The sequence below is a fragment of the Podarcis muralis genome, chromosome Z, assembly GCF_964188315.1.
Source record: "Podarcis muralis chromosome Z, rPodMur119.hap1.1, whole genome shotgun sequence".
In the NCBI taxonomy this organism is placed as follows: Eukaryota; Metazoa; Chordata; class Lepidosauria; order Squamata; family Lacertidae; genus Podarcis; species Podarcis muralis.
In genome coordinates this window covers 23,132,047-23,155,871 of record NC_135673.1, presented here as the reverse complement: position 1 = coordinate 23,155,871, position 23,825 = coordinate 23,132,047, and the positions used below count along the sequence as shown (strand labels likewise).

General features: G+C 42.2%; 1 protein-coding gene across 4 annotated transcripts in view; it reads left to right on the top strand.

Moving 5' to 3' along the window:
* LOC114588860 (vascular endothelial growth factor receptor kdr-like) overlaps positions 1 to 23,825 on the top strand; it is a 192,683-nt gene that overhangs the window by 149,981 nt on the left and 18,877 nt on the right. For all 4 annotated transcript variants that reach the window (XM_077922571.1, XM_028714546.2, XM_028714547.2 and 1 more), the window contains 7 exons: positions 656 to 753; positions 1,571 to 1,693; positions 2,511 to 2,622; positions 14,729 to 14,828; positions 17,721 to 17,826; positions 20,682 to 20,806; positions 22,200 to 22,278. In XM_077922571.1, coding sequence (XP_077778697.1) covers positions 656 to 753; positions 1,571 to 1,693; positions 2,511 to 2,622; positions 14,729 to 14,828; positions 17,721 to 17,826; positions 20,682 to 20,806; positions 22,200 to 22,278 — 743 coding nt within the window. The remainder of the gene's footprint in view (positions 1 to 655; positions 754 to 1,570; positions 1,694 to 2,510; positions 2,623 to 14,728; positions 14,829 to 17,720; positions 17,827 to 20,681; positions 20,807 to 22,199; positions 22,279 to 23,825) is intronic.

Below are 23,825 nucleotides of genomic sequence, written 5' to 3'. Positions count from 1 at the left end.
GCCATAGCCTTTGTAAAAAGGTAAAGGTACCCCTGACCGTTAGGTCCAGTCGTGGACGACTCTGGGGTTGCGCGCTCATCTCGCTCTATAGGCCGAGGGAGCCGGCGTTTGTCCGCAGACAGCTTCCAGGTCATGTGGCCAGCATGACTAAGCCTCTTCAGGCGAAACCAGAGCAGCGCAGGGAAACGTCGTTTACCTTCCTACCGGGGCAGTACCCATTTATCTAATTGCGCTTTGACGTGCTTTAGAACTGCTAGGTGGGCCTCTGTAGTAGAGACTTAAGTCTTCAATGGTACCCTGGACAGCTCCTTAACAGCAAAGCTCAGCTGTTGCTTCAGCACTTGTTATCCTCAGACTGAACTTTAATGCAGTTTTGCGACTATTGCAGTTGTGATGATGGGAGCCTCTTCCTGTAGAGGGACTCAGCCTGTTTTAGCAATCATTGATTCTAGCAGAGCAGGGGAGACCCTGATTGCACTAGTACTTCCAAGCAGGAGTCCTTGGGCTGGAGGGGTATTGCCACAGTGGGCTCCTCTTGTGGGAGTGCTTCTGGCTAGGACTAATCCTGAGAGCAATTCCCTCTACTGCTCTGAATGCATGACTTGACCCTGTGATGTGATGTGCATTGCTCAGATTTCTCCTTGGTCTCTCTTAGATGTTGAAGATCTCTACAAGCGTGCCCTGACCTTGGAGGACTTGATTTGCTACAGCTTCCAGGTCGCCAAAGGCATGGAGTTCTTGGCCTCCAGGAAAGTAAGTCCTGTTTAAAACCCCATTGCTGTTAAAGACATTGAGTGAGAAGGTCCCATATGATCTTTATTAAGAACCGTGGATCAGTTGATAAGCACAACCCAGTCTTATAAGTCCTCACTAATGCAAGAATCACTTCCGCATGCATATGGAGATGTAATCAAAGTTGTAGGATCTTCCTTGCTGAATCAGAACAAGATCCAACTAATCCAACTAAGGTCCATCTAGCCCGACATTCTCCATTTAACAGAGGCAAAGCAGCTGAATGCGTAATTATTAATAGAAGGCAGTATTATTGCACAAGGTATGAAATCAGGTATAAATAATCAGATTGACAGTGTCCTTTCTATGTATGGTAGAAAGATTTGAACCGTTTAGTTATGGCAGATCAGTTTATCTGAAAAACATGGGTTTGAATAAAAGATTATATGTTATTTTGATATATGCATATGTTAGGATTCAAAGTAGAAGTTGAGCATATAGTAATGTATAAGATGTAAAGAAAGTGTAAATATCTGAGGAATGTGTGTCTTAGGAGTAATGTTGTATATTGGTATATTTTCGCAATAGTGTTTCTGAAGAAAAATGTAAAAGGAAAGCACATCTGATCTTGAGGGATTCAATAATATTTTTGGTTCTGATTCCATTCTCTAGTGACTTGCTTCATTATTTGCAAACTTTTTAATTTTAAAAAATGCCCTTTAATATTTCAATAAGTTGTTGAAGCTCAGCTCTTACAATGAGGGTATAAAATAATAAATAAAACAAAACAAAATAAATTTTTAAAATATTTTTTTATTTCAATTGTCCTTTCCTCCAGTGCATTCACAGGGATCTGGCAGCCAGGAACATTCTGCTGTCTGAAAACAATGTGGTGAAGATCTGTGACTTTGGATTGGCCAGAGATATTTACAAAGATCCTGACTATGTGCGGAAAGGCGACGTAAGTCTTGTAGGCATGCAGAATCATGTGTGGTCCACCCTTTTAAGCAGACTGAAACAAATAAGTCAGTGGGATAGGATATGGGTAAATACAGGTTGATAAATCATAGAATCCTAGAATGGTAGTGTTGGAAGGGACTCCAAGGGTCGCCTAGTTCAGCTAGGTAGATGGCCACCCAACCTCTGCTTAAAAACCTCCATCAAAGGAGAGTCCACCACCTTCCAAAGAAGTCCATTCCACTGTCAAGCAGCTCTGTCAGAAAGTACTTCCTAATATTTAGTCAGAATCTCCCTCTTTGTAATTTGAATCCAAAGGTTCAGGTCCTACCCTCTGGAGCAGCAGAAAACAAGCCTGTTCTATCTTCCATGTTACAGCCCTTCAGATATTTGAAGACAGCTGTCCTATCACCTCTCAATCTTCTCTTCTCCAGCCTAAGCATACCCAAGTCCCTCAACTGTTCCTCATAAGGTTTCCATACCCTTCTAATTTTGGTCGCCCTCCTCTGCACTTTCTAGCTCTTCAACATTCTTCTTAAACTAGAACTAGACACAGCACTCCCGGTGGAGTCTGACCAATGCAGAATGGAGTGGCACTATTACTTCCCTGCATCTGGACCAGTGGTGGCTCTTGGGGTATCAAATCTCACCACAATGCCAAAATCCCCCCATCTCTTGCCTTCCATTCTATATCATAGCTGCAGCTAGGAGGCTCCACGTCCAGTACGGCCAAACTGTTCTTGCTCCCCTAAGTCCGCCTCTATCTGGACAAATGTAAATATTGTTAATACTAGTCTCCTTTTGCTTTCTTCATTTTGTAGGCGAGACTTCCTCTGAAATGGATGGCTCCAGAAGCTATTTTTGACAAAACTTACACCACTCAGAGCGATGTTTGGTCTTTTGGTGTGTTGCTGTGGGAAATATTTTCTCTAGGTAAGGTTGTGCTTACTTTTATTGTGTTTTATTTTAAATGGACTGAATGCTGTGCATTTCAGATGAAGAATGAGAGTAGGATATTTGTTAATAGAGAGTAACAAATCAGGCATGATTTAATATTACTGAGTTACTATTGGAGCTCTGTGTGCTAATCTGCATGAAGGGTTCCTAATTCTTTTTCGGTGCTAACGATGGTTGTCTATATTACCAGTAGATACTGAGGTGCTCTCTTACAAAGCTTGTACTTGTCGGAACTACTGAAAGGCAGCATGCCTGTGGTGGCTATATTCAAAAGGAGTCAGTTACAGCAGCCCTTAGATGGAGCTGTGCTGAGAGCACCACATGTCCTAGAGATGTGCTTGGTTTCTCCTAGAAACCAGACTTTTAGAGTTGCCATTCCAGCCATCTGAAAATTAGACAGCAGCTGAAAATAGATGTTTAGGCACCTGCTGAAGACAGCTTTATTTAAGAAGGTTTTCACTGAGGTGTGACCAACTCATTTATGAAATATTAACTATAGATGTGTAGGGAGGGGTGCTTTTAATTGTTTTTTTTAAAATCTTTTTGATTTTATTTAATTCCCTTTTAATCTTGTACACTACTTTGATGGCCTCAGACCCTGAAGCAGTTTATAAATTTGTTAAATAACAACAACCACAGCAGAACAAGGAAATTTGCATCTATCCACAGTGCTTACACCTCCATATGCCATAAGAAGAATCTCACCTCCTGTTCATGAAAATGGCTGGCATGCAGCGCTGTTCACATCCTCTGGTGTGCACAAGCCCTTGCTTGGCAGAGTCACACATACAGAGCAAATATTTAGGAGTCACGGTGCTCAGGAATATATAGGTATAAAGTGAAAGCAAAGCTGAGCACCTCAGTAACAAGTCAAAGTTGCTGCAGCCAAACATTTCTATGGGTAGGGTCTCAGAAGGGATCATCATCATCATAAATATATTTATATGCCGTCCATCTGACTGGGTCCCCAACTACTCTGGGCAGCTTCCAACAAATATAAAAGCATAATAAAACATTAAAAACATCCCTATACAGGGCTGCCTTCAGATGTCTTCTAAAAGTCAGATAGCTGTTTCCTTGACATTGATGGGACAGTGTTCCACAGGGCGGGAGCCACTACCCAGAAGACCCTCCGCCTGGTTTTCTGTCATCTCACTTTTCTCAATGAGGGAACCCTCCGAGAAAGCCCTCAGAGCTGGACCTCAGTGTCCAGGCTGAAAGATGGTGGAGATGCACCTTCAGGTATACAGGGCTGAAGCCATTTAGGGCTTTAAAGGTCAGCACCAATGCTTTGCCCCATATAGTTCAGCTTAGGGCTTATCCACACTTCCTCTCATCCTGCTGCTTTCTCCTGGGGAAAACAGCTCTTTAGCTCTCAGCTGGAGCAAACAGCCATTTGGGTTTTTCCTGGGTCTATTCTTGCTAAAGAGCAAGTTTTCCTTTGGGAAGGAGCGGGCCAAGGGGAAAACAGCACAGACACGTGCTTTCTAGGCAGGGCATAAGCAGAAGTGTGAGCAGCTGATGGGCAAGAGCCCTTCCTGACCCTGGAAAATTTCTGCCAGTCAGAATATGCCATACAGAGCTTGATGGATAAGTGGTCTGAGGTGATATGATACAGCTTTCCTACTTTCCGCGAGGCAGGCTGTGAGGGCTCAGTGAATAGCTTTGCCAATCTCTGAATTGGTTTGAAGCCAAAACCCTTTAAAAAAAAAAGCAAAAGCTGATTGTTGATTATACACTCTTCTTAAGCCAGAGGTTGATTTTAGATGGATCTTGATGTGACTGATAGACATTTTGGCCCACAACAAATGCTTTCAAAGCTGGAATTGACATTTGCAGCAGTTCAAACCAGGAGACTTTGTGGAAAACACTTAATCGTGGCTTCTGTGGATTAAAGCTATTTTGATGGAGCAGAAAACCTTCCTGTCAAATGGTATTTTCCCACAGGCCGAGCGGGTTCAACTTAGGGACCACACAGCTCAAAGAGTTGCTTGCTGCGGCTCCTGCCCCAGACGGCTCATCTGCCCACCGCTAGCAATATAAGAACTCCCACAACAAGGAGCGGGGAGAGAATGAATGCTGCAGATATTTGATCCTAGAAGAATTCTTTCCAAAATGCTGACCGTATGAAACACAAAACACCCACAGGGCCCACAGGTTGGCTGAAGCCGCTGTCACAGAAATGCAGGCAGTTATGCCGGACTTTGCATGTTCTTTTGCCAGAAGGAGAAAGAGATGGTTTTTCCCCCCCCTGACTGTGCCACTCATGCAAGCCACAGAATGTTTGGAATGATTATTCATTCTCCATTCATGCCCATGTGCATTTTTAAGGGGTAAGGCTTTCTAGAAAGGCAAAAGTAAGGATGGGGTGGGGAGAGAATTTGATTGTTTTCATTTAATGGCAAACCAACCTAATTCACGCTTGCCAGTGCAATACGCAAACCAAAACACAACCCCGCTTGGAATTTGCACTTCTCTCAATTTTGCAATGCAGTTCACCTGCCAAGTAATGTGTGCAAACATGCATATACTAAGATCAAGTGTGCATAAAAATGCAGATATCACTAAATGTTGCTTTGCAAAAATTAATGTATTAGGCAAAATTGAATAACAAAAACGGTGTGTATTAGGAAAAAATCACACTAAAATGCTGCTTCAATTTCATGGCAACTTGTTGATTTAAAAATTCACAAACTGATGTGGAAATGTGGAGAACTGAACTGAAGAGTGGACAAATGAGAAAGTGAGAGAAATTTAAATTGACAGATTTTGCTAATCCCTAGATCAAATCGCTTACATTTTGGGAAAGGAATGTGGATTGTTGCTTCTTTATCCCAGTATGCAGTGGAACAAACCTTAGGCATTTTGAGTAGAGAGCAGGAAAACTAAATTAGTCTGCAGAGAGTTTCATGAATAACATCATGGAACTTTGAAGTGTCAGGCATAGCCCTATTGGCTTTAGCCCAAACGTAGCAGAGTTTTCCTGCACAGCGAAGAAGCTAGTTGCGGCAGTAATGACAAGTCAGCTAGACTCAGAATAACTATTTACAGGATTTATTAAAAGGAGAAAATAAAACCAGCAGAGTTTCTGCATACAAATCAAAGCAAAAATAAATCCTCTCTTTCTCTCTCTCAAAACCATACACAGCACTTCTACTCCTAACAACACCTCACATCAAACTGAGCTAGCAATCCCTAGATAACAGAGCTGAGTGCTGGTCGTTAACCAATCAGAGTAAGCAGTTTCTAGGTCAAGCTGACCTGGGCTTTCTGCCAAGAGTAAATTGACACCAGCCTGAGTTAATTGTGCGAAGCTAGAATCTGCAAGTTTCCCACGAGAACCAATTAACAGAAACTGAACACCCCCTCACAGATTCTGCTGAACAATTAACACCAAATACACCTATGTAGGAGATCATTTTTCCAGCAAACCTAAACCCTTGCACATTCGCTTGTTCTTTATCTTTGCCAATGGTTTAGTTAACACATCTGCTACATTTTCTTCACTTGATACATAAGTACAGGTGATTACATTGTCTTGTACACAGCAACGTACATTTTGGTATTTTACAGAGATATGTTTGGAACGCGATTTGAAACCCTCTGTTTTACTTAAGGTTATACAAGCTTGATTATCAATGTAAACTTGTACTGGTTCTCCACAATTTACATTTAAATCTGTTAACAAATGCTTGAAATAAATCACCTCGTTGCACAATTCACTCAATGCGGCATACTCTGATTCCGTTGATGACACACTTACAACGTCTTGCTTGCGTGACCGCCAGCTGATTAAAGCTCCACCGACCATTATGACTAGTCCTGTGACAGATTTTCTATCCGGCAAATTTCCCCAGTCACTATCACAGAAGCAACTCAACATTTCATCCTCTGAAGAATTTAATTGTAACATATAGCCAATTGTCTGTTTGAGATATCTCAGAACTTGTTTTACCCCTTTCCAGGCATTTAGTGTGGGTTTTGAGACCAATCTACTTAATATGCCTACTGCATAACTAATATCAGGTCTGGACCACTGTGCTAGATACAATAAACTTCCAATTACAGAGTGATATACATCAGGATGTTCAAATTCAGGACTCTCATCTACATGAAGTGTTTTTATGAAACCTGGATCCATAGGCACCACTGCCCCTTTGCAATCCTGCATCCTGTATGTAGTCAGTAGTTGTTTAACTTTGTTCTGCTGACTAATTAAGCAGCTGCCATCTTGGGCCCAGCACACTTCCAACCCTAGATACGTCCTAACCGGGCCTAAGTCTTTCACTTTGAACTTACTGGACAATTGCTTGGCAAACCTTTTAGTTTGTTTATCTGTTTTGCAGGCATACAAAACATCATCTACATAAATCAGACAAAACTCTTGATCACTGCCTGTACCACGTACATAAACACAATTGTCAGCTGTACTCTGCTTGAAACCAAATGACACTAAGGCCTCATGGAAACATTTGTTCCAAGATCTTGCAGCCTGTTTGAGACCGTATAGAGCTTTGTTTAATTTTAACACTCTATTGGAACCTGTCTCATAACCAGGCGGTTCGGCTAGATACAGGTCTTCTGATATTGATGCATGTAAATATGCAGTCTGAATGTCAAAATGGTTTAACAGGAGTTTTCTCTTTGCTCCAAGCGTTAAAATCAGCCTTACACTGTCCCCCTTAGCAGTAGGGGAAAAAGTCTCGTCATAATCTTTTCCAGGCCTCTGAGAGTATCCTTGAGCCACTAAACGAGCTTTGTATTTGTACTCTCCTGTCACCAGAGGTTTAAGTTTGTACACCCACCTGCAGCCTACAATCTTTGCCCCCTCAGGCGCTGCTACTGGTGTAAAAACCTTGTGCTCATTTAGAGAGGACATCTCTTCCTCCATTGCCTGTTTCCAGCGCTCTGCCTCCTCTTTTGGTAACTTTAACACTTCCTGAAAACTCTTGGGTTCTGCAATCACACTAAACACATTTGCAGTATCTGGAGAAAAACGCACCGGAGGCACTCCTTTGTTTTGTCTTTTAGATCTTCTGGGAGAAAACTTTTCATCTGACCCACTTTCCTCCTCAGAACTTCGACCTCTCTTTTGTTGCATAGCCACTGGTCTCTGGCTAACTTCACTTTCCTGAGAGCTCTTATCTGAACTTTCCTCCCCCTCAGACTCTGACTCCCTGTGTCTACCTTCAGAGTCATGAAGCTCCTGGGAAGGTTCAAACCAAACCTCAGTATTGGCATGTAGTCTCTCCCAGCCACTATGTTCACAAAAACTGGCATTCCTGGAGATCACAATGCCATTTGTCCCTTCAGCAAAGCGGAAACCTTTTCCCAGCTCCTGGTAACCCACAAACACTAACTGTTTGGTCTTAGGATCTCCCTTCTTCCTCATTTGTTTCGGAATTAATACCCAGGCTTTTGATCCAAACACATGCAAATGGTCAATTTTGGGGTTTTTCTGAAACAATTTAAAGTACGGGGTTGTACCTATTGTTTGATGAAAGAGCCTGTTTTGGAGATAACACGCGGTGAGCATGCTCTCCCCCCAATAAGACATGGGCAAATCAGCATCATCAAGCATGGCAAACATCATATCTTGTAAAGATCTGTTTTTTCGCTCTGCAACGCCATTCTCCTCTGGGGGAAAAACGTTCGTTTTTCTATGCCCAATGCCACGCTTTTGTAACCAATCTTTAAAGGCATTTGACATAAATTCACCACCTCTGTCCGTCTGAATCCTTTTAAGTTTAATGGACAGAAATCTTTCCACAGATGCCACCCAGCCTTTAAACTTAGTGAACACGTCACCCTTATTCTTCATGGGAAAAACCCAAGAATAACGTGTGGCGTCATCCACAATTGTTAATGAAAAGCGCGATCCACCCCTGCTTACAGCAAATGGACCAATTACGTCCATGTGAACCAGCTGTAGCGGTGACTCACTAACTCTGTCACTTCTGGGGTAAGAGACTCTGTGGGTTTTAACCTTTTTACAAACATTACAATCAAGGTACTTGTTACAACTCTTTAAATTACCCCCATCAGCCAATTCAGACATTTTTAGTACACTTTTCCAGCAAGCATGCCCCATTTTCCTATGCAATAAGTGCACACAGTTGTCATGTATAGCTTTGTTATTCACTGCAGGCTGAGATTTACTGACTACTGCTGCAACTTGAGATCCTGCTTTAAGCCAAAACAAGCCTCCCTCTGACTTAGCAGTGCCTAAAATCTCACCAGCCTTCTTAATCATGCAACTGTCTCCTTCAAAATGCACTTTAAACCCAGCTTTTAGCAAACAATCTACAGACATCAGATTGCTCCTTAATGACGGCACACAAAGTACATTTTGCAGGCATTCACGAAGACAAGGAACAAAAACTGCACCCCCCGAAATCACTTCAGAAGTACTTCCGTCTGCTAGAGCCACCTGGCTGCGCTGTGCTGAGTTCTTGGAAACAAACAATTCATCTGAATTCACGATGTGGCGAGATGCTCCCGAATCGACCACCCAGACCGCTTGTTTCTCATCAGCAATCTTGACCTCGCCGGTCACCAGCTGAGCCGACTGTTTTCGTTTGAAGAATTTCTTTTTACGCTGCTGCTGCTGATCTCGTCTCTGCTCCTGCACCGGTAACTGAGACTTGACCAACTCCGGACATTGTCGTTTTAGATGCGCTGAAGACCCACATCGGAAACAACGCCTAACAGCAAATGCTGACTCCTCACTGGTACGCTGCTTTTGCTTCACCTCTGGCACGGCATGAGAACTCCTTCCAAACCGCCCGCCTGTAGAAGCCTCTGCAGCCAACGACCTTTCTTGCCTCTTCTGCCATTCTTCAATCAAACGCCCAGTAACGTAACTGACTGATAAATCATGCTCCTGCATGCCTTCTAGAGACAAAACTAAAATATCCCAGCTTTCCGGGAGAGAACTCAAAATAATAGCCACCTTCTCCTGCTGGTCTAACGCACAGTCTCTTTCCTGTAGCGCCGCAAACTTTAACTGTAAACTGTGTAGGTGTTCCTGCATTGTAACCCCAGGCTGTAACATTGCCTTGTACAATGCCTTGCGAATGAACAGCTTGGAAACCGCTGTCTCACGCACATGGAGTTCTTTAAGTGCTTGCCACACACCTCTAGCTGTCTTGATTCCCCTCACATACGGCAACTGGGAATCTTCCAGCCTCAAGACAATTGTGGCCCTTGCTCTTTGGTCTTTATCGAGGTCTTCATCATCAGGCTTCGCAGGAAACGTACTCACCACTTGCCAGAGACAATCCCTCTGCAGCACTGCCTGCATGCGTTCCGACCACAGCAAGTAATTGGAGTCATTCAGACGCTCAAAAGCCATCTGAACTGGTTGTGAGGCCATCTTGAGAGCGATGTCCCTGGAACCCGGAACCAGCTACTCACGACCACCGAGAGAGAGAACAGGAACCACAGCACCCAGCACTCACACGCTGCAGCTGTTGTCCTTCTGTCCGCTGCGTCACCAGCTCACCACGGTCAGGAACCAGCCAGGAACAACAACTTCTGGAACTACTGGAACCAACGCCGTTGATGCTGACACCACCGCAACTCAGGCTGGCAGCACAATGCCCATAACCTCATGGAACTTTGAAGTGTCAGGCATAGCCCTATTGGCTTTAGCCCAAACGTAGCAGAGTTTTCCTGCACAGCGAAGAAGCTAGTTGCGGCAGTAATGACAAGTCAGCTAGACTCAGAATAACTATTTACAGGATTTATTAAAAGGAGAAAATAAAACCAGCAGAGTTTCTGCATACAAATCAAAGCAAAAATAAATCCTCTCTTTCTCTCTCTCAAAACCATACACAGCACTTCTACTCCTAACAACACCTCACATCAAACTGAGCTAGCAATCCCTAGATAACAGAGCTGAGTGCTGGTCGTTAACCAATCAGAGTAAGCAGTTTCTAGGTCAAGCTGACCTGGGCTTTCTGCCAAGAGTAAATTGACACCAGCCTGAGTTAATTGTGCGAAGCTAGAATCTGCAAGTTTCCCACGAGAACCAATTAACAGAAACTGAACATAACAATCTACAATTGCAAGTATTCAGGCTGATCTATTAGAAAGAATCTGAATAACAACAAAGTGGTTATTTTTGTCCAAATGCTTCATCAGGCTGTGGATCTTGGAAAAGAATGCCAGTTTCTATTTCTCAGCTTAGACTTAGTTACAATATTCTGCTTTCCCTCAACTTGGTGCCCTCCAAATGTTTTGGGCTCCAATTTCCAGACTGCCTGATAGGAGTTGTAGTCCAAAACATCTGGAGAAGTCTGAGACATTAGGGCGGTGGGGGGGGGTGTGTGCTAGCCTGCTTTTCAGCATCACTGTTTCTAAACAAATGGAGGTGGAACATTAAAACCACATTTTTGCATGGCCAGATCTCAGAAGAGATTTATATGGAACAGCCTAAAGGTTTTATCAAACCAAAGGAAGCACATCTAGTATGCAAATTTCAGAAGGGGCTTGGTGGCTCAGAACAAGCTGCTACAGCATGGAATGAGAAACTATACAGCTGGGGTTACACACAGCATCACACAGACAGGTGCTTATACACCAAGTGCAAAAATGAATAATTTTATTAAGTTTTGGCATTGTAGATGGTTTAATTATTGCAACTGAAAATGACCAAGACCACACAGAGGTTGTGGAATACCTAAGCAAAGTAGTCGAGGTAAATGAACCACATGTCTTGTGCTGACTTTCCCTTTCTCAGGCCCATTATGTTGTATACTTTGCTCCCAGGAGCATAGTCAATCATAATAGTCTCTTCTGCTCTGGAATCCAACTTGTACCTACTCTCTTTGGGTACAGAGTATATTGGGTATATTGCAAAAATATGCGCATGAGAGAAAGTTGCATACAGAAATGTGCATATTAGGAGAAAATCACTGAATTTTCATGGGGCTTCTTTTATATATATATAAAGATTACAAACAGATGTGGAAATGTGGACAACAGAATCTAAGTCTGGAAAAATGAGTAATGGGGGGAAAACTAAAAATGACAGATTCGTGCATCCCTACTGCCAACCCAAACTGCTCCATTGAGACAACGGGTTGCTCTATCTGCACTGGGTTGCATCCCATTCTGGTCACAGCACAATTTCTGATTACCTTGTCGTGTGACTCAGGATTAGAGTCCCATTTCCTTTTCTGTGGCTGCAGTTGAAAAGCAAGTTTTTCTTCCAAAGCAATGTGTTGATAAAAATCAGCCAGGCATTTCTGTGTTTTGGCACTCTCCTATCTACAGTTCATGCAATAAATATTTAATTGAGGAGCTGTGTCAGTGATGGAACTCACTTACATAAAAATTTTTTTACAGATCATTAAGAACCAGAACATGAAGGCTTGTTTGCCTTTGTTATGGGGCATGTTTGGGCTTCCAAAATCCCCTTTTACAGGGCTCCTCCACTCCACTGCCTATATTAAAATAAAAAATTCAGATAGTAAAAGACATCACTTCTACATACACATACCACTTTTTTCTGAGACGACTATGCTTTGTGCCTGCTGCCCCGCAAGCAGTCAAAATAAAGACCATTTGAAGGTTTGGCATAGCATTTATTAAGTAGTGCAGACGTGACACTGACCTATGATTAAAACTGATACAAGGAATGTGGAGTTGGAGGTAGTCAAAGAGGAAAGGAGGAAGTGCAAAGGAGACCAAACCCTAAGGATATATTATTTATATCTTCTATGTTTGATTACATTCATATTTTAAATATTCTTATACACCCAAAAGGGATTTTCCAACTTCTGTCAACATTGTTTTCATAAAAGCCTCCTTAGCAATTGGAACACATCTTTGCATACCGTGGCTGAAGCGACAACCCCCAGGTTATCCAAACAGTTTTAAGGAACAGTTGTTCTCTGGCCTGGGTTCTCATTCATTCCTCCTTGTTCCTGCATTACTTACTTTGCTCCCAAGCATCCAGTGAAAGCTGTCAGGCCAGAGACAGACAAAAACAGGAAATTGAGCATGGAATGTAAAGTGTACAGAGATTCTTCAAAACTTGGACTCCCATTCAGATTCCTTTAAATCTCCTATGTTAAAACCGGATTACATGTTCTTCCAAATGATTCTTCAGGCTTCAGGGAGGCCAGATTATGAAAAGAACGTTACATCCCACAACCCTCTGGGAAATAAAGGAATTGGGAAGCTTACAGAGTTAGAGCGGAATTAATTCTTCTATTAACTTTTATAATAACTCAAGCTTTCAGGAGGCATGATTCCAGGGAAAGCTGCTGAACAGGGAACTCACACTCAGAACATTATCTGTTGTTTTCTGAAACACTAAGTTATTTTAACGCCCGTCCAGCATTGAAGAAGCAGTTATAATATACATTTAAGCGATCAATAAATTGTTTGAAAAGTTGGCAAGTAGTTGGTTAACATTTTACAATGCAATGTAATCAAAGGGTTGGGGCAATCCTGGTTGCTGTTTGATTTAAGGTGGACTTAAGATTTACCAGGTGTGCAGTGACAGCTCAAGGAGTTGCTACAGGTTCACTTCCTGACATGTCAGAAGGATTGTATGAATTAGCAATAACTACATACAGCACAGGTATTTTGTCTAGTTCTAAATCCCCAAAGCATGTTTTTTCACATACAGTAGATAGGTAAGCTTCAGGATCAGGGGTGACTTTGGGAGCACTGGGTTAGACCACTGTGGGAAACAGTATGGTGAGCTAGATGATATCCTCCTCGTCCTGATCCAGTGGTTTGTTCTTTTGCTCTTTTGTCCTGTAGATGCTTATAGTCAAATAGTAACTTAAGACACCTGAGGCTAAGCAGGTCAAGGTCTGGTCAGCACCTGGATGGAGGACACAAACTAAGAACCACATTTAGGCTTCCTTGAGTTCCAAAGCTGAAGAAAGGCAGGATGTAAATGTGATGAAATGTACATATGCAAGAATGAATGAATGAAGAGGAAGAAGGCCTGGTTTCCCTTCGTTTTCTGCCTTCAGGCTGTCTCAAGCCAGCAGTTTTATGGGCATCCTGTAAAAAACAAAACAAAAACAAAAAGGGAGATAAAACCTGAAGCATAGTTGAAGAGAGTCATGTTTGTCCCAACACTTGCAATTCTGAAGTGGAATATACTTCCTCGCCCCCACCCCGCTCTGAGGAAATCAAGGTCTAGTAGAGAGCTTCTCAGCTCCATTGCACACTTACTTTCTTTGCCCTGACAGTTGTATTAGTCAGGGTGATTTATTTGTGTTCTTTTCGGTTTCCTTGTCATATTAGTTCAGCTGTCATTACTGGAGGCAAGGCTCCTGCAGGGTCTTCAAAAGAGAACAAGGTGCAAGCAGCGGGCTGAGGTGGCTTGTCTCTCTAGACATTTTCTATCCAGTACATTTCACATTTCTTTTTATCCCATCAGCCGTTCATGAAACAAGAGCTTGAGCTTATCTTGCCTTAAACTTTTGCTCTTGACCGAGTCTTTTCAGGAGCTGAAGTCGCACAATAGTTTTGCTTGATCGCTGCAAGGGGATTTCTGCATTGACTTCGCATCTATGCATAACTAAGAGGAACTGAATCACCTGCAGGCAACCATCTCATGACATTTCTTCACCTAGTCCCAGGCCATAGATTTTCAGGGAAAATCCATCTGGACAATGGGATACTGGCCAGTCCCACTTATGAGCCCATCCTCTCTATACATGATAGTATGTAGGTCACAAATCTCCTTACCTTATCTCCTTTTTCTGCAATTCAGTGCCACCACATTTGGTGATGGCAACCAGCTTAGACAGCTTAAAAATAATTTGTCTATCAATAATTCTGAGCCATAATGATAAGTGGAGATTTCCGTTTCAGGGTGCTTCCAGATGACCAGTTTATTGAGCTTTCTTCATTATCTGTTCCTAAGGAGATTGGTCCATGTTGGCTATTTAGTTAGCATCCATTCTGATTTATTTGTAGGGATGCTAGATGGTGTTGCATCAAGGAAGTGTTATCCTTCTTGCAGGAGATGCAGGCTCTGCTTAAAGCATCTGGCAGAACATTAACTGTCTGTCTGTGTCTGTGTCTGTGTCTGTGTTTGTGTCTACAGGAGCGACACCATATCCAGGTGTGCAGATTGATGAGGACTTCTGTCGACGCCTCAAGGAAGGGACAAGGATGAGATCACCAGAATATTCAACTCCAGAAATGTAATTTCATCTCGCATGTCTGTCTTTCTTTTCTTTTCAAATGCTTTATTGGTTTTTTTTATTTAAAAAAGTACAAAACAATACTGTATTGTTTTTAACACTCGATTGGGAGCCGCCCAGAGTGGCTGGGGAAACTCAGCCAGATGGGCGGGGTATAAATAATAAATTATTATTATTATTATTATAATACACAACAATCAACAAAATGATCAACACTCAATACAAAAAAAAGATTGAGTTCACACATCACAAATTCCAACATGACTTCCAATCCCCCCATTGTGATTCACATGTCTTCCTTGGTCACTTTTGTGTACTGATATATTGACCCTGTTGGAGATGAAATGCATGAATCATATCTATCAATTAATTTTGCTAATGGACAGCATTATGTATTAATGTGCTTCAGCATATGTCCCTCATTGTTCCTCTTCCTTTTGGAATGTTTAGTGTGCCTGCCTTACCCTCTCCCTTCTTCTTCAAGTACTGTGTGGATTTTTGCCTTGCAGAGCTGCTGGCTGAGTAATGTACTCTGAACAGCTGTTTCACCCAACACCTAGTCCAAAAGCAGCGGTTAGGAAATTATATCTATTCTTTACCATTTGTGGGGGTGGTCCTCCCTTAGAAGTTCTAAAAACAAGTGGGATGCAAGTTGCTTTTAAATAGACAAGTGGGATTTTTTTTCATTAAAAACATTTATGTGGACATAGTTATACTGTGTAAAAGTACTGTAATTTACTATGAAATTGGGAATATGTGTTCATTCATTCATACAAATGACCTTAGGACCAATTCATACAAGCATTTGGCTTTTAAGAGTGATAAAAAGGGGGAAATGTAGTAACCAGTCTTCTCTCATAAATACCAAGATGTCAGCTTACCTTTCAGTGGTTCAGCTTTCTAGAATGTGGGCAGTCATGACTAGGGTTGGGTGATAACAGCTTTTCAACATTCTGATGTATAACCAGCTAAACATAGTGATGTTGAAAAGGAGCATCATTCAGCCCCAGCGCTGCAAGGCAATGGGGTGAAACTGCCTCAGTTCCCTCCAGCGACAGCGCCCAGCACAGGGACGAAGGAGGCAGCCAATGAAAGAAGGTGGCAGGCAAGCCCCCCAGTGATATACCACCAGGTGAAGGCCTTCAGACCGGTCCAGGACAATGTTTTGATACATCACCCAGTCCTAATCATGATCTTAACCCGCAATGCATCATTTTAAAGAGGTCAACATGGGAAGCTACCTTACACTATGTGAGCCTATTGGTTCATCAAACTCAGTATTATCTACAATGACTGGCAGAAGCTATCCAGGATTTCAGGCAGGAGTCTTTCCCAGCCCTACTTGGGATGACAGAGGTTGAACCTAGTATCTTCTACATGCAAAGTGTATGCCTTATTACCAAACTTCCTTTTTGAAGATGTGGGTGACATTTGCTCACAGGGACCTTTTCTGTTTTCCAGCTATTCCAGATTATAGACAGAGGCTCTGAGATTATATCTGCATGCTCCATTAGTACCTTGAGTGAAGCTCATCAGGCCCTGGAGATCTGAATTCATTTAAAGTAGCTAGGTGTTCCCTTACCACTTCTTTTCCTGTCTTCGGCTGCAGCTCCCTCCTTGCATCATTAATTTTGTTATCATCGGGTTGGGAACTGCTTTTCTGGAAGTGACAAAAGAGGCAGAGGAGGTGCTGAGCTGCTCTGGCTTCTCTCTGTCCCCCAATAGCATTTCTCCCTCTTCTCCATCCAAAGGACCTATTTATTCTTCCTGTCTCCTCAAACATAGCCAAAGAAACCTTTTATATATTTTTTAACCTCTCTTGCAAGCCTGAGTTCATTCTGCACTTTAGCCTGCCTGAACTTCTGCCTGCAAGTGTTGGCTATTCATGTATATGCTTCCTTTTGTGCTTTTCCATTTATCCATTCCCTAGACATGCCCTTCTTAAATCTCCACTCATCTGTGAGCTCCTTATGCAATTGTACTGGTTTCTTTAGATGCCTCCCACTTTTTCTTTCTTGGAATTGTCTGCTTTTATGTCTTCAGTATTTCACCTTTAAGAAATTAGCATCCATCTTGGACTCCTTTCTCCTTGAGTATTTCTGATCATGGTATCTCACCCAGTAGTATCTTCAGCTTTTTGAAATTGACCTTCTTATAGTCCATAGTACGTGTCTGACTACACTCAGCTTTCCCTTGTCTCTGTATCATGAAACCCAAGAGGACATGATCACTTCCTCCCAAGATTCCCTGTACTTCCACTTTGTTGATCTGTTCCTCCCTGTTAGTGAGGACCAGATCCAAGATAGATTTCCCCTTTGTTGCTTCTTCCACCTTCTAGAAAATGAAATTGTTATTGAAGCAGTTGAGGAATTTGTTGGACTTTACATTTTTGGCAGAGTTTGAGTTCCAACAGATAAATAAATCTTTATTGCAGTCCAAAGACCCATAGAACAATTTCAGAACAAAATACAGTCAAGACAGCCAATCACAAAAGAGAGAGAAACCCAGGCCGTCATTTTGTTACGTCTCAAGCATGATGATCTTTGTTTCTTTTAACTTCTGGAAGAAACTTTGCCACGGCCAATGTAATATCATTAGACCTGCCATCCAAAATATATTTGGGTAGTTGAAGTCTCCCATTACTACTGTACCACTCCTTTCTGAATCTTTGGTAATCTGCTCTAGAAAAGCATCACCCAGGTCTGCAATCTGGGGAAAGCAGCGGAACAAAACAAAAAACCATTCTCAGACACAGACGTTGAAAGCGTGGCACAAAAGGAAGTCTGGACAAGCCCTTATACCAGCTTTCAGATGGTGACAGGAAGAGAAAAGATAACATCACAAGTGAATAAGAATTGTTGATGTTTAAAGCTCAATTCTCTTTTCTTGTAGCTACAAGACCATGCTGGATTGCTGGCATGGAGTGCCGACAGAGAGGCCCACCTTCTCCGAACTTGTGGAACGTTTAGGAGACTTACTCCAGGCAAATGTTCAACAGGTAAAGTTCAGGGAAATCTATCTTGTTTCAAGTTTAATCAATGTGTGCAGAGCTTGTGTGCTTTTGCTGAAATATGGGAACTTACATTAAACAAGTTTGTTAAAGGTTGCATCATAGCAGAAAATACAGAGCAAATGTTGAATGGGCACAATATATCTCATGCTCACAGATCCAGTTGTAGCCATGCATGACCAGCAAAAAAAATCATGTCCAATCATTGAAAGCCTAATTTGTCTCCCTAGATAAACAATATGCATATTTTTAATTAGTTTTCAGCATCCAGAAAGTGACTACCTTGTTTCTCCTTAGATATGTAGCTTGGACACAGACATATATCCGGTGTCCTAAACTCATCATTGCTTTCAAGGGCTTTAACATAAAAGGCTTTGTGTCCCACAAAGGCAATTACATAATTGCCTGCTGCACAATAGCTTGATCAACCTTTTATTTCTGCTTTTAGAGCAGAGCTGTTATGTAACCTTCAGTATCTTGGTTTTCAGTTCTCCCTTTTCACTTGGCGAAACAAATCAGTGAAGCTCAGTTGATGGAGACCTAGTTTGCCATGTGGGGGTGGGGGTGGGGAGTATAATTTGTGTATTCCAAACATAGCCAAGGAGAACAAGAAAGAAAAGATGATGTTAAGGAACAAGAAGAATAAAAGTAGGTGAAGAGGGTGGTGGCAGAATTGAAAAGGGTCTTCGTGGGGTGATGTAGTGGTTAGAGGACCAAACTAGGACTTGGGGGGACCAGGGTTCAAATCCCCGCTGAGCCATTGTTATTGCTATTATTTATTAAATTTGCATACCATCATTCGTCCAAAGAACAAAGAAAGGCTCACAACATAAAAATACAAAATGAGAACACAAAATACATAATCAAACTGAAACTGAATAGAGATCCTGGGCCTGTTGCTGCCTCTCAGCCTAGCCTACCTCACAGGGTTGTTGTGGGGATTAAATGAGGGGGAGAACTATGTGCCCCACCTTGAGCTCCTTAGAAAAAAATGTAGCAACACTGATGTGCAGATATCCTGAGACATGTCTTTTGGGAAGCTCATCTAACACAGCCTTCACCATCCTGGTGCCCTCCAGATGTTTTTGACCGTAACTTCCATCAGCCTTGTGCCCTGGCTTGGGCTGATGAGAGCTGTTGTCAAAAACCGTTCAGGGGCACTGACCGCATTTTTTGCTCTATAAGACTCACTTTTCCCCTCCTAAAAAGTAAGGGGAAATGTGTGTGCGTCTTATGGAGCGAATGCAGGCTGCACAGCTATCCCAGAAGCCAGAACAGCAAGAGGGATTGCTGCTTTCACTGCGCAGCGGTCCCTCTTGCTGTTCTGGCTTCTGGGATTCAGAATATATTTTTTTCTTGTTTTCCTCCTCCAAAAACTAGGTGTGTCTTGTGGTCTGGTAGTTGGCAAAGCCTGGTCTAGCTCCTTTATTTTGACCCCCTTGGAGGATATGGGTATGGCTATGTAAAGAATACTCAACGAAAGTAGCACATTGAAAAGGGGCATAAGAGATGACTAGGTATCTTTGCTGTGTTTCTGTATTTTGATCTTTTAGTAGTTACTATGTTAGTTCTTTTAGATTTATATAATGATGTTTGGGAGGATGTTACCTAATTCTTCTGTGCTGCTTTACAACATGAACTTTTAAAAATATGTTTTGTATTTTTGATGATTTTTTTAGAATGCTGTAAACTGCTTTGAGCCATTTTCGAAGTACAGTCATACCTCGGGATAAATACACTTCAGATTGAGCGCTTTCGGGTTGCAGTCCGCGGCGACCCGGAAGTAACAGAGCGCGTTACTTCTGGGTTTCACCGCTCACACATGTGCAGATGGTCAAAATGACGTCATGCGCGAAAGCGGCGAAATGCGACCCGCGCACGCACAGATGCGCTGTCATGTTTTGCGTTCTGTTTGGGATGTGAACGGGGCTCCAGAACGGATCCTGTTCGCATCCCGAGGTACCACTGTATGTGGCAATGTATAAATTACCTAAATAAATAGATATATAAGTGATCATAACTCATTTTATTGATCCAGATTTCACAATAAAACATACCATAATAGAATTGCAGAATTATCAAATATCTCAGGGCAGGGTTTGTGTGTGCTTTTTGGAAAAAGATTTCATTTATTTGGAAAATATTTTTACTTGTATCATCATTGCACTTAGCAGAAATTTAATTACCATTTCTGTAATTAACTTATTTGTATCAGAAAGAAGAAGATAAACATTTCCACCAGTCTTCCAAGATTCAAAGTGATTAGTGGATTGATCAACTATTTGGTGTTAAAATTGCAAAACAATAAAACATGGATTACTGTATCATTTAGGTCTGAACCACAGGGACATAACCTGTTAATATAAGGTAACTCCTTAAATCTTCCATCAAGGAGAACTGAGGGCATAACATTAAAATGTGCAAGAGGGTGCTCCAGTTCTGCTAATATTTGCCTTGAAAATTGTTATAGGCAATGCCAAATGACAGAGATGAGCAGATCTTTTTAGCTACTGAAAGTGAGTGTCAAATTTGTTATTTTTGTCTTCCTGATCAAGGCTTTGAGCTGGGAGACCCAAGACTAAATCTCAGCTCACTAGGTATCCTTAGATCACCTCAGAGACGAGAGGCCAGTCAAAAGCCCTAAGCCCTAATCGTGCTGCTGCATTGCCAATACATTCACAGTAGTTTCATAGAAAAATGAAAGAAAGAAGCAAAACTCCAGAGGGTTTCTGGGATAGGCAACCTGCTAGAGACCAACTCAGCAGAATGTGACAGTCACTAATGACTGAAGCCAAGTAAGAAAAATGAATCCCTTGTTTTCTTCTTGATTATGAAATATGTAGGATGGGAAAGACTACATCCCACTGAACATTACGTTGTGCCCAGATGGAGATTCCAAACCCAAAATCAGCATCCTTGAAGAGAATGTGAAGAAGGGTTTTCATCGCTGGAGTACACTGGAAGCCTAGTAAGGATTTTGTAAAATAATCATAATGATTCGTCCTTCTCTTTGGGGTTTGGGAGAAGGCTGCTGCTGTTTCTAAGCTTTTGCTAACAGGAGGGTAAAGCCAGTGATTTGTTTGCTGTTCCGGGATGGAAATGTAAGAGGTCCGGGGTAGCCTGCGGAATCTCAGCAAATAGATAATACAGCATCTATATATCTTTACCAGCAAAAAGGCATCGTTATCACAGGGAGGCAGAGGCAGTGGCTCCATTGCAGGAGGACATGGCTGTGAGTTATGGGGACAGCAATGCATCTCTTGGCAACAATTGTACTTCTTCTTAAAGAAGATGGCAAGGTGCAGATGGAGAACCTTTTTCAGGCCAGAGCAAGACTAGTAAGAGGTACAGCCAGGCGAGAATCCTAAGGGAATAGAGAATAGAGAGAGTTGGAAGACTACATTTGGCTATTAGGCCTGAGGTTCCTGACCCTGATGTAGGAGACAATAAAGGGATATTTTCAGGAATAGTGGGTGGTAGAGCCTCCCCTCTCCACTGCTGACTTGGTTTTCTGGAGGGGTCATTTTTGCCCCTTCCATAACAGTCATGCCATTTGCTGGCTACTTCCTTCATCCTCCATAATGTATCATTCTCCTGTATTCATAGTCATGTTACCTGCATAGCCCTGTTCTGGGTTCTGTTTTTTTACACCTTTGTTTGCTCTTTTGTTAATATATTTATATTCTTTATTGAGATATAAAAAGTAATGTGTATGTAATTGTTAAGTGCACAGGATAAAATAAAACGTGAAAAAAGGAGGGAAAGCGAAAACGGGGGGGAAAGATAACAACCATATACAATACGAAACAAAAACAGAACTTTTAAACATTACAAGATTGTTATTGTAGTTAACCTACATTTAACCTAATACAGCATTTATAGAAAATTCCAAATATCATTAAATTTGTCCATGGGAAGTCTACGTTTATAGGCATTTTTTCATGTGTTGTGAGTTTGTACATATCTTCTATCCATTCATTGAAGGGAGCTGCATTTTAATTTTAATTTAGAGCATGACAGAAACCTGAAAGAGAGAGGGTAGACTGTGGAGATTTTTTTCTTTCTAATTTTACCTCCAAACTATTTTTTGGGCTGGTGGCTGTTATTTCCATATTCCATGCAACTGAGGCTAGGCGCTAGAACAACTTTGTTGGGGCCACACAGCAACTGCACAGGTGAGTCCTAAGTTTTTGGGGACCAGCTCCAGCATTCTCCTTGTGTTGTGATTGTGCCGTGGCTCAACAAAAATGATTCAGTACACATGTGCCTGAAAGCTAAATGCAGCTGTTGTTTTCATCTTTCCACCACACAATAAAGAACTAAAAGTCCATGACTGAATCTCTCATTCTCCTTGTTTTCAGTATTAACCCCAAGAATCGGCCACTCAGTGTGAAAACATTTGATGAGGTGTCAGTGAAGAAGGAAAAAAGATTGCATGAGGTAAGCTTGGGCCAAATGCTTTCTTCCCCACAATGCATCTCTGTGCTTCCTTGCTCCTCCCAGTCTCTCTCTTGAAAAGCAGCAGTGAACCATCCATCAGAAGGCCAGGTAAGAAACACCTCTCTACCCCGTTGCCCACTTTTTTTGTCAGCATCCATCTGTTTCAAAAGACAATGGAGTGTGCCTCTGGAGGTAAAGTCAAACGACTACGCTAGCAGCACTGAAGTGACCTCCCCAGGACGCAAGCCTGGGCAGTATGCAAGTCTATCCATTGGCTACTAGCCATGATGACTGCAATCCACCTCTACTGTTGGTAGCAGTGTACCTCTGGACACCAGTTGCTAGGATTCACAAATGGCAAGAGAGCATTACGCTCATGTCCCATTGCAGGCTTCTCATAGGCATCTTGTTTTGCTACTGTGATGACAAAAGCTGGACTAGATGGTGTGATGCAGCAGGGCTCCTTCTTGGATTCTTAAACAAGTCTTTGCTGAAAGTATATTATTGTGGGCACAGGTGAGCCTCTCAGTTGGTATCATTGCCAAAAAGGCAACGTTAAAACAGAAGGCTGTTGAAATAGCTTGTGGTGCGGGGGGAGAGACCCAACAAGCTGGCCATCCCTGAACTGGATGGCTCTTGGGTTTCTTTCACTATTTGGCACCTATAGTTATGAATACTTATCAGTTTCCAAACAAGAGCTTGCATCTTTTCTCATTAGTGACATCTATCTTTTCTCATTTTGTTCTGCAAGCTGCTTCATAAAGGGAGATAGTTTTTAACTGAAACACTTTAATGGTAACATCTGTCTTTGCTTTTAGATCAAGGTGACATTTTAAAATAATGGTGCTGCTAATGAGCTCTGAATTGCTTTGGGACTCTTGCCCAGCCAAGCCCTCGCGCCAGTCCATGAGGTTACATGAGGTTTAGTATCAGTGCAACACGTCAAAATAATTCAGTATGCTTGATTCAAAGAGTTGCTTGGGAAGGTTCAAAGTGCAGGCTTAGGCTCTTTTCTCCCTTTGCTTGTGTTATTTTTAGTGTTCATCGAACTGGATTGTCCTTAAGAGAAAACAGTCTTGCTATCAGACTGGCTGAAATCAATAAGAAGACTCCCAAAATCGTTACCGAACTCTGGATAGAAAGCAGAGTAGTTGTAGGCAAGAGTCAGATGTTATGGAGTTTGTACAGCTACCACCAGATACTGCAGCCTTACCTCTTCTCCTTCTCTTTTCCCCAGAAGCATCTAGCAATACAGAAGTGTGACGTGTGACATCATTGTGTTCTGAGTTTCCTTGCACCTCTTCCCTGGAACTGGAGTGGGAACACTCAGGAGTGCAGTGATATTGCATCATACATTTGGGATTGCCATATGTTACCAGTAGTAGCTGGTGTGGTGGGGTGGAGCCATAGTGTTGCCCTTGTGGTAAAGGTAAAGGTAAAGGACCCCTGACAGTTAAGCCCAGTTGCGAACGACTCTGGGGTTCCGGAGCTCATCTTGCTTTACTGGCCGAGGGAGCCGACGTTTGTCCGCAGACAGCTTCCGGGTC